Raw genomic sequence first — 12,114 nt, 5'->3', positions numbered from 1 at the left:
AAATGTATTTCAACTTTAACTAGAGTTTGACCCGTGCGGTCGCTAGGTAATTGTTTTTGCTTTTATAAATAAAATTTTGTTTTGTATAAATTATATGATATAAATGTATTGCTTACATATATTATATAATGTTTAATATAAAATTTTAAACATAATAATTATATTTATTACGTTGAGTAACTATTTTTTTTAACAGTAAATTATATGACCCATACTTTTATCTTATAAATTTATTGTATTCGGCTTTCAATGAATTTTTATTTATATGAAAATAGGCTACCAATAATATATTAACGGAATAATTCATATTTTATTTATATTTTATATAAATGATTATTTTAGTGTTTAGTTATGACTAATAAATAATGAGAAATATAACTATATAATTTTAAAATGATATTGTGTTCTAAATTTATTAAACGGATACCTAAATCAATTTATGTGACATTTAAAAGTTATTTTATGTTTATGTAAATTAATTATTATTTTACATTTAAAATTATATCATGTTTTGTCATGTTTATTAATTAGTGACACACCTGTTTCCATTCTAAATCAATTATATATAAATGCATGCTGGAATTTATATAAGTTTATTTGACTAAATCCGATGACACACATAACTAAATCTAAATGTCAGACATATTCAATCTTTATAACGATATGAAAATTAATTCAGTATCAATTTAAAAATTCTATTTATAATTTTGATGCATCTGACTTATAAAACCACTCACATGACTATATACTTCATATATATATATATATATATTTGTTTATTAATTAGTAAAATTTAGTTTTTAAGAAAAAATGAAACTCAGTAAATTTGGAAAAGTAGTGATTATAGAATGGATTTGTATATCTGTTAAAATTCATTAGGTAGTCTTATTTTTTTTTATAATTTCAGTCTTACCAATTACAGAGATCTTGAATTGTGGTATATTAATTAAATTTTAAATTTATCATGAATTTGTTGTGAATTCAGTTTAGGTAATTGCCTATTAAATTAGGAAAAGATAATTAATGATAAAGTTAAGTTAATTATTACTTCAATGACATTAAGTGTAAATAAATTGAAATTTTAAGGGTTAATTTACAAGTGTACTTATGTTTTAATAATATAGATAGTATATATGTTTTTTAGCAATAAATGATTGGATGATAAAAATCTGATATTTTTACAACTGTTGTACCAACTAAAACTTTTTACAACTGTTGTACCAACTAAAATCAAATTCTAATTTAGAGGAGGATGATTAGAAAGGGGTGTAGCTTTATATTTTTTGAAAGATATTAGGCTGTAGTTTTTTTTACTGTAACTTTAATTTGTTTGATGTAAATTTATTTTCAAAGACCACTGAAAGTACTAAATAAACGCTGCAGAAAAATTAATTTTTAGAGATAACATATTTGTAAAACGCGATTACATTACAAAAATGGTTTTAGAAAAATGGCTTTCTACAGTATATATAGCCCTTCCCAACCAAATCCTTTAACTTCAAATTTCCAATGAAACTTCCGATTACCACAATCCCATGTCATACACTTTTATTTTGTTAAAAAATTAAATGGTGTGGAAACTGAATAATTTCAGATATATTTAAACTTCCAATGAAACTTCCTATTACAACAAATCCCATTTCATACGCTTTCATTTTTTATAAACGGAAAAGGTGTGGAAACTGAATCATGTCAGATATATTTAATGCAAATGAAACTGAAAACAAAATTAAAACTACAGCATTTGTTTCCTTAAATTGAATTAAAAAAAATTGGACCAATTTTTTTTCCGTCTGATTTTCATTTCGTTTGATACCAAAAAAAATACAAAGTTAAAACACTAGAACCGGCAAAACACATAATCATCCCTGAAAACTAACCCCAACAAGAACAAGGAGAACAAGAACCCAAATACACATGCCATAATATCAACATCAAAATATAAAATGAATCCTAATACTCTTTCAAATGAGATGATACCACCACAAGTACATGCCATCAATAATGATGAAAACCAAGTTTTAAGCTTGGGTAATATTTGTCTATTATATAAATTTTGGACAGCTTCTGATCGCTTTAGTGGATGTGGATGGGTCTGGATGGATAGTAGGGAGAACATACAACTTATGGGAACATGGAACTTCACTCGATGTGAATCAGCGTTGCATTCGGAGGTAGAAGCACTGCGATTGGCGATGGAGAATATGCTTCAACACTCGTCATGCCAGAGCTTTGGAACAGACTGCAAGGAGCTGATTGCAATGATAAATGAACCTCAGGAGTGGCCAAGCTTCACGACAGAATTGGAGAAGATAGAGACGCTGCAGATTTGTTTCCCGGACTTCAAAATCACACATGTGCCACGAGTATGCAATCAGTTTTCTGATTTTTTAGCTAAGACTGCTAGGAGCTTTCGTAGGGAGTTACTTTTCATTGGTTGTTCTATTCCGGTCTGGTTACCCAGACCACTTCAAGTTTGAGTAATAGAATGGCCGTTTGACGTCAAAAAAATAAAAAATAACACAGAACCAAACACTTAATAGATACAAGAGCAATGACTTAAAAAAGACTATGACTAGCAGGAAATCTTGCAATAAACTAATCACCAGAACACGCAATGTAGAAGACTTTTTCGTGAAGAGAATAAACCGCATCTAAACCACATGTTCACGATGACAACACCCAAACCACAAAGATATCATCTGAACCACAAGTTCACAATGATAACCAACGAACCACTACACCTATACCAAGGCATAAACTAAGAAAAAAAGCAATCGAAAGAATACTCAACTAACATGCACCGTCATCTGGAAACCTTGGCGCCTCAGACTCATTATATTGCTTCAAATATTGAAGGCACCGAAGGCATTCAGAGAGCAAAAGCAGACCAGGAAGATCAATTATCAAAAAGGCGAGAGGAGGACCACTTCGAAACCGGGAGATGAAAAGGTAACCTTGAATCAACTTCATCACAAAGACCAGAACCTTCACCAGCTCAATACACACCACCATGTCACTGCTACACTGTTGATAAATCAAAGACCAACTAAGCCACACTCTCAAACCCCAAAGATAAGAATCGTATTCAAACCCTTTCAAACTGTCACAAAACCACTCGAAACAGGCCGAAGACACAGCCACTGCAAAACAGGAGAGCCACCAAAGCTTGGAACTTTACCTCGATTAGAGTCTCAGAAGGAGGCCGGAGAATGGTGAAATTGTATACACCACTGACTTACACCCTTCCACACTTCCAGATCCCCCAAAAGTTCAACGGATCTGAGAAAACAAGGGCTCTTCAAACCGTATTGCAGTGCACCGGGTAAAGGAGCAATTTATCAGATGTTTTTATAGAGCAAAATTTAATCTCACCATACTCTCTGTTAAACTCATATATTTTCTACTTTTAATAAATTAATGAAAATATGTCTTTATCCCTATGTTTCCGTCTCCCCAAAATTAAAATTAAAATTTTTGAATTTAAATTTGATTGTAGATGTAAAAATCTTGGTTAAATTAGGTTTGATCACAGTTAGATAGTTATACTAAGTTATATCATTATATATCAAATTGTACATAGATAATAGTGCAACGTTTTTTAATATATAAGCCATTTCATTAATCGATCCGAATGGGCATAAACAATGTGTATAAACAAAGATTTGGATAAAATGCGTACAACATAAAACTATCATGCTAAATTTTTTAAGGATACACAGTCATATTACTTCGCTAAACTCCGGACCCGACTAAGGAAGGACACACAGAGAATCACAGGTAAGCAGCTTGTCTGTGTGTCCTTCCTTAGAGTCGGGTCCGGAGTTTAGCGAAGTAATCCGATTATGTATCCTTCAGAAGTGTAGCAGAGCACTCTTAAGTCGTATGAATTTTATCCAAATATCTGTTTGTACACATTGCTTATGTCCATTCAGGTTAAATATGAAATCATTTATAAAAAAGAAGTTACACTATATATTGTCTGATGTACAATTTGATATATAATGATATAACTTGGTATAACTATCTAACTGTGATCACACATAATTTAACCAAGATTTCAAATTAACATAGACAATAGTGCAATTTAATACAAGAGGTGAATTTGTTGAATAAAACTTTGGCATTAAAATTAAGTGAGTGCATTGATTTTGACGTAATGTAATAGCTATCATTTATGCCAATTATTATCCGGTTATGCCCTTTCTTCATGTAATCATCCGGTAATATTGTATTGTTAGATATGACTTGGTCAAAATAACATAGGGTGAAGATTAAATTAGGCTAAATTGGAAAAATGGGACACTTTGAACTTTTATTTGTCACAATAGGATTTCTGATATTTTGGACAATTCTGGACATATTTTACCCTTTTTTAATAGAAAAAATAGTAAACTGAATTTTAAAAATGTTAAAAAATATCAAAACTATTGGAAACATAAGTATGACAATATATATGTTTAAATTGTTTTTTTTTTTAAAATGAATCATATTTTATTTCATCTTCTAGCTACAGTTACAATACTCATTCTGGTCATCTACTTAGTCTAGAATTCGGCTACTAATGTTTATACATAGATATATCTTTGGTATACAACGTAACCTATCTTTTCTTATATATTCTAACCAAAGCTAGGTTACGTTACGTTATAATCAAGAAAGATGTCTTTCTTATACCTTTAGCTTGATTACGACATGTAGCCACAATGCGTTGATATACCCTATCTATATTTGGAGCCATGATGTGGTCTGTCTTTTACCTTATGTGGCGCCTAGGGAAGAATATGTTTCACATCTACTCTACTGTGTTCTGACTTACATAGGTTATACATTCTACAGGAAATCCGAAAAATATGGAAACTTCCATAATCGGTTAAAGATGTTTCCTAAATCTAAACTAAATCTTCCCTAAATATCTCCAAGAATATTTTCTCCCACGTTTTTCTCCTTCTCCCACGATCTTTTGTCGTCGTTCTTTGTGTTTCTCTCTTCTTCATCGACATAATCATCTCTTTTTTCTCTATCAATACAACATGGTTCTAATCTATGTCAAATCGGGTGAATGGATATGTAGTCGCGGTGATGACTGGAGTTTCGTGGTAGACAAAGAAAGGCGTGGTCGAATGGTAACATTAGCAACTACTACTACGTTGAAGCAACTCAAGATAATGGTGTGTGAGGATTATGGGGTGGACCATAATGCCATTAATGTCGAGTTCAGTTATTCGTTGTTGAATCAAAAAGGGAATCCTCCTATTATTATCACCAATGATCGGCAAGCATCTAATTTTGTGGGCTATGCAAAGAGGGAATCGTCTACTACCTTGTGTGTGATGTTCTCTGTTTCTGGTGTAAATCAAAAGGAACGAGTCAATATCGATTTGAATAAGGAGCCTTGTGATTCAAGTAATGTTGAGGATGAAGAAGTTCCTGAGATAAATCGAGCAGAGTTTGTCAAGCCGTCAAAGGAGTCTTTTGTTAAAAGAACGAATCATGTCGCTGCAGATGGTTGCGGTCCTTGAAGGAGTAAAAACATTGAACTTTGTCAAAACAATGGAGACAGTGATAAGGATGGTCGAGCTTGGAGAGGAGACTTCGTGAAGAAGGATCAAATTTTCACAAGTAAAGGGGTTCTGAAGGCAACAATGGAAATTTTAGCGATGAAGAATAATTTCGATTACACTGTTATCAAATCCACGAGAAAATGGTGGTATATTCGATGTAAAGATGCATTGTGCAACTGGACTGTGCGTGCAGAAGGAATATATGGGTCTACATATTTCATGATCAACCAATGTGATGGAAGACATTCATGTGCTCCTTCAAAGAAAAGGAAATTCGGAAAAACAGCATCAGCAAGAACAATTGGGACTCTGATACAACATCGATTTGATGATGCAAACGATGGCCCAAAACCGAATGACATCATTCAATTTATGAGAATGGAGCATAGTTGTGAGATTACTTATTGGCACGCTTGGGAAGCTCGTGAGTTTGCTATTGCAGCTGCTAGAGGTATACCAGATCGCAGTTACTCTAAAATACCAGCATATTTGCATATGATTAAAGAAGCAAATCCTGGTACACATACTCACTATGAAACTAATGAGAAGGGAAGATTCATGTATCTATTTATGTCATTTGGGCAATCAGTTAGAGGATTCTACAATGCAATGCGAAGGGTGATTGTTGTTGACTGAACTTTTCTGAAAAATAAATACAAAGGGACACTTCTTGTTGCTACTGCTGTAGATGGTAACTCTAATTTGTATCCGATTGCATTTGGGGTTGTTGATTCAGAGAATGACGATTCATGGGGTGGTTCTTCAGACAGTTGAAAGTGGTTATTGCTGATTGTCAAGACCTAGCTTTTGTCTCAGATAGAAATGCGTCTATTTCTAAAGCTATTGGGACTGTCTACCCTCGATCAGCACATGGAATTTGCATTCATCACTTATTGACCAATGTGGTCTCATTTTTCAAGACAAAAGGATTGACTGCGTTGGTAGAAAAGGCTTCACGGGCATATAGATACACTGAATTTCAAGAACGTATCACCGAAATTTTCGATATGAGTCCTGAGCTTGGAAGATATCTACGGGAGGCTGATGTGCGCAAATGGGCTCGTTCTCTCTTCCCTGGTTCCAGGTATGACATTAGGACCACGAACCCTGCAGAGTCTATAAATTCAGTTCTTAGAATACCTAGAGAATATCCGGTTATTCCTTTGCTTGATAGTATAAGAGAACTGTTGACTCGATGGTTCTATGAGCGTCGCTTGTTAAGCTCAAAGCATCTAGATCCTTTAACCGCTAAGGTGGAGAGAAAGATTGATAGGAGAATTGTGAAGGCAAAAGGATTCCAGGTTTACAAGGTTGACAACTTCAGATCGGTTGTAAAAGGAGACATATATGATTGTCATGTTGATTTGGAAAGAAGAACATGCACATGTGGTAAGTATGATATAGGAAAAATTCCTTGCCGACACGCCATTCCTGCAATTTATTCACGAGGTATGGAAGTATAAACACATGAATACTTGAGAATTATTTATTTTCGGGATTTTCATCATATAGACTTCATATTGATCAAGTTTTTTTTGAGATTGACAGGTATGGAAGTGCACAGATTCACTGACGCCTTATACAGCACTGCAGCGTGGAGAACCGCCTATGCAGATTCCATTAATCCAATAGCAGTTGTAGAGTCAGAATGGAATGTCCCTGCTGAGGTTAAACTTGCAAAGGTTTTACCACCAAAGACAAGAAAGAGTGCTGGTCGACCAGTAAAGAGAAGGTATGAATCAGTAGAAGACAAGATCGCATCTTCTCAAGGATCAAAGAAGAATAAAAAGCATAAGTGTAGCCGTTGTTGAACTGAAGGACACAAGAGAGGAACATGCGATTTACCCATCTAGTTTGTTATGTGTCTGCATCTGTCTCTGTTTTTTTCTTTATTGCTTTTGAAACAATTTGATCTTCTGTTTAAGAACCTATTTGACAATTTGGTATTTGCTAAACTATAGAGACAAATTGATTTATTCTAGTAACAACCAAAGTAATTGCAAAATAATTCGTTTCAGTAGATGATGATCACCTTGAAATAACAAGAAACATGGTCTTAACTTCTTTGAAAATAAGAAACAACAAGTTGAGGAAGCACATAAAAGTAGTTGTGCGCGAAGTCGCTGCCTTTGTTGAACATCATGCATAGATATGGTACAAGAAGACCATCACCAAACAACACACAAACAAAGCTTTTATGCCCCTAAGTTCCCTAATGCATTCCGAGGTCTTCTCTTCGCAATGGCACATTGCATCTTCCATCTCTTGAATTCTACTCTCATGGCGTGTCATCATGGCCTCACCAGCTCTCACTGATTTCTGAAACTCGGAATTGTCAACGAGTAACACGTCAAACAGGTCTTGGAAGTCTTCAATCTCCTCAACAACTGACTTGTCAGTCCATTTGAACAAGTGGGTTTTGTCCTTCATCAGTAACATCCAATACACAATTAGATTGACTAATTCTACTCTCATCGGACAACAACGAGACAGTTATATGATAACATGACTAACCTTTTGAGATCCCAAAGGACAACAATGAAATAATCTAGAACCAACGTTTTTTGATCTAGAACCAACGTTTTTTACCCCTCTTTGATCTAGAACCAACGTTTTTTGATCTAGAACCAACGTTTTACCCCTCTTTGATCTAGAACCAACGTTTTTTGATCCTTTCGGAGTCTGAAAGTCGTCATCACTCTCGGCTGCTTCAACATTCACGCTTGCTTCATCATTCACAGCTGATTCGTCATCGAGAGATAAAGAAATCACTTCATTTTCTTCAGTTTCCCAAACATGCTCACTAAAATCATGCCCCTTCTTTATCATCTCCATCAGAACCTTGATTCTGTCATCCTCCACATCATCATCTCTGCGAAACGCCTGAGCTTTGACAACATCATAATTTCCTGTCCATGAGATGTATGGGTAGATGTCATCCTACACAAGAAAGGGAAATACAGTTAGATACTAACTACTCATTTCAAACCGGAAAGAGTCGTCATAAATAGATAAAATTACCTTGGGTGTAATAATCTCCTCCAAGCGAATGATCTCCTCATATGACACCTTCGCAGCTCCCATCCAGTTTATGCATCTAGGACCGTCCTTGAAACCCTTATCCAGCTTTTTTCCACAAAGCTTCCCGATTTTTGGCACCGCTTCCATTGCCCAAATCTGCAAGGCGTATGAGAAGCCATCCAAGACATAGCTAGTGGTCTTTTCCTTCAGTTGGGAACGATTTTTGGCTATGGATTTGCAGAGAAGGTCATAAGCAGCAACTCCCCAAGGATACCTTCGAACTCTGTCAAGATCCATGACCACCGCGATGTACTTCAGGGGGATATTAGCCTTCTCATCTCTCGCCAATACCACACAAAGAATGATCGCCAAGTAGATAAGACGTATGCGATCTGCATTCTTCCATTTCTTTACAGCTTCCTTGTCCTTAGTCCACAGGTTGAAGAGTGTAATTGTTCCATCTTTTCTCCTCAAAACCTTGCTCCAGAAACCACCATCATATTTCCACTCTTCAAACTCCTCAATCGAAATGTGAGTATCGCATTCAAACCCGGTTACGGCGTGGAACTCTTGCAATGAGAATCGAAGCGGTCTCCTCGCAAAGACAAACCATAGCTCGTGCTGTAAGAAAGTCACCAGCTCCCTACACAAGAAGCTGTGTATCACCCTCGCAGAGTATCCAAGACCATTCTCATGGAGCTTAAAAATCTGATGAAAAACCGGGTCTTTCTTCACGACATCCAACTCCTTTGGCAGCCACGCTTGGAACTTTCGGATTATGTAGTCGATCCTGCAGTTGTTGTTGATCTGAGTAACTCGGGGCTCCTCGCCCTCCTTAAAAAGCCTCTTTGGTAGCTCCTCAGACATAGCTACAAACCGTGACAAAATTATTAGTTCAACATGTAAAAGTTTCAATATCATCACACAAATAATAATGTATAAGATGTTTAACCAATCCGTGAAACAAAATTATTTTAAGAAACACGCCAAATCATTTTTAAAAAAAATCAAGCTTTAATGGAAGAACACTTCGATTTCGTTTAATATGAGAATCTATAGATGAAATCCAATACCTTCTGTGAAGAATTGTGAGATTGAGAGGCGAAATTGATGGAAGAACACTTCGAAAATCGATTTGACCCGACGAAGAGGAAGAACGATTCGCAGCCGTTGTGTCTTCAGTGAGATCGAAAAGGATGGTGACGGAGACGAGAGTAGAGACCACGGGCTGATGAAACACCGACGAAGAACAGAGCTTCTCACCGTTGAACCCTAAATCGCCGTGGGAGAGCGACGAGTCTACGACGGAGAAGACAAAGAGAAAGGGGAATTAGGTTTGCGGCATCCCGCGTCTCCTTTTTTCCCATTTAGTGTTTTTTTTATTTTTTAATTTTTATGGATTTTAATTGTAACATTAAAATCTATTACGAAAATTATTATAATTTATAATTTAAATTCAACATAATTGGTAAATTAAGGGTACTTTGGTATTTTACAAGATCTAAAATCCTATTTTCCTAAAATATCTTCTAGAAATCCTAATGTGACAAATCCAAGTTCAAAGTGTCCTATTTATCCAATTTTCCCATTAAATTAAGACTACTTTATTTGATAGAAACACATGCAGCCACGTACCAATTTAATTCACCCAAAAATTTTTTATTGCTGGTTAATAATGAATCACTATTATTTACAAACACTTCGCGTAAAAGAACTCATGTCACAAATTTATTTACAACATATTTATTTACTATATGCAGTAGAATGAGTGGATAGAAACATAAATTTTTAAAAAATAAAAAGTGTATAAATCCTAAACCCAAATATAAACACAAAACCCAAACATAAATTTTCAAATACTAAACCCTAAACTCTAATCATTAAACCCTAATTCAAATATAAACCCTAAACCCAAATATAAACACAAAACCCAAATAAAATGGAACAAAATAAATAACATAGTACATATTGGTGAAACTATAAAATGTCTATGATTGCATGAAAGAAGTTAATGTTGACCCCAACCATACCCCCTCACCTTCTAAATACTAAATCCTAAATTCTAGTCACTAAACCATAATCCAAATATACCCTAAACCCTAAACCTAAATAAATAGATTAAGCTAAACCCTAATCAAGGAAGTATAAACCCAAATAGAATGTATATGATATGGTTTACTATACCCAAATATTTACTTAGTAAATCTAAACCCTAGGCATGAATCTATAAACCCAAATACAATCTATAAAAGCACATTTACTTGGTTAGCACATTTACTTGGTTAGCATGTTGCATATCTTATATTTCATATAGTCTAAGTAGTATAGTAAACTAATGTTCCAAATAATCAAATTTGTCCAACACTCAAAAAATGAATTTCATATTACAATCAGTCATACAAAATGACAAAGAAGAGACCTATCAAATTTAAAAACATGACATATTATTACATTTTTAAGGAGTAGTATAAAAATGTGTCTCAAAGAGTATGGTAACTGTACATAGGTAGCTATACTTAAGAATATATACTATATTATTCATTTCACCAATATAGTATAGACGGCGAGTTCATTTTCTTCAATTCTTCTTTTTTTTAGACAGACTGATACACATTCATTTCGTTCACCATCATTATTCTTCACCACCATATAGAGATCGTCTTCATCTCCTCTCTTTTTCCTGACACGATGATGCTTTTACCGACTCGCCATCGTTGTTTTTCACCACTGGATCTATAAAACAGAAACAAAAACAGAGTATGTAAGCAAAAGCATGATTGTGAGAATCAATTGATTTAAGAAAAAAAAGGAGAAAAAAATGAAAGAGTTGTTGTGTGTGTTCACCGTCTACGCTTTCATCGTTGTATGTTCTTCACCACTGGATCTTTAAAACAAAAACAAAAACAGAGTATGAAAACAAAAGCATGATTGTGAGAATCAATTGATCTTTTTTTAAAAAAGAAAAGAAATGAAAGAGTTGTTGTGTGTGCTTACCGTGTATGATTTCATCGTTGTTTCTTCTTTAGAACAATTGATTGTTCTTTTGGTGAAGTACTGAAAGAGAAGAATTATGTGACAAAAGAAAAAAATATAATTTTGTTGATAATCTAAAGAAGAAAGAGAGACAGTGGATAGAGACGGTGGAGTAGAGACGTGGCGGTGGTGGTGATGGATTAGAAGATGTGGTTAAAAGTTTTTTATATATTTTTTAATTATTTTTGTTAGTAGGTTTCACCGGTTGATTGAAAAGGGTAATATGGTAATAATCTATAATGTGTACAGTGTATATTGAAAAAACAGGGTTTTTAGATAGTAGATGGATTATAATTTGTTTGATGGATGCAATTTGACTTGATATAACTACTGCTTGACAGAGGAATGTTTGAAGTTTCTTGACTCAAAGATTTTGTGTTACGCACTTTCAAGGCTTTCGGTGATGAGCAGATTTGGCGAAAACCGAATGCAACACTCGGGTTACAATTTAGAGGGGAGATCGTTTGATTGGGACAGCGTGGAGATGTAGACGAAG

General features: G+C 34.5%; 2 protein-coding genes across 2 annotated transcripts; one reads left to right on the top strand and one right to left on the bottom strand.

The window, feature by feature from the left end:
- Positions 1-4,730: 4,730 nt before the first annotated feature.
- LOC106363196 lies at positions 4,731-11,343 on the bottom strand. The gene is made up of 2 exons (XM_048739096.1): positions 8,586-11,343; positions 4,731-8,504 (listed from the first exon to the last, which is right to left on the bottom strand). Exons 1-2 carry the CDS (start codon positions 9,504-9,506, stop codon positions 8,058-8,060), a joined length of 1,368 nt encoding a protein of 455 aa, XP_048595053.1. The 5' UTR covers positions 9,507-11,343; the 3' UTR covers positions 4,731-8,057.
- On the top strand, positions 6,314-7,375 carry LOC106363197. The gene is made up of 2 exons (XM_048739097.1): positions 6,314-7,013; positions 7,113-7,375. The coding sequence occupies exons 1-2, from the start codon at positions 6,314-6,316 to the stop codon at positions 7,373-7,375; spliced, it is 963 nt and encodes a 320-aa protein (XP_048595054.1).
- Positions 11,344-12,114: the final 771 nt, after the last annotated feature.

The sequence above is a fragment of the Brassica napus genome, chromosome A9 (assembly GCF_020379485.1).
Source record: "Brassica napus cultivar Da-Ae chromosome A9, Da-Ae, whole genome shotgun sequence".
Classification (NCBI taxonomy): Eukaryota; Viridiplantae; Streptophyta; class Magnoliopsida; order Brassicales; family Brassicaceae; genus Brassica; species Brassica napus.
The sequence above is the reverse complement of the archived record's forward strand: the minus strand, read 5'-3'. Positions and strand labels throughout refer to the sequence as shown.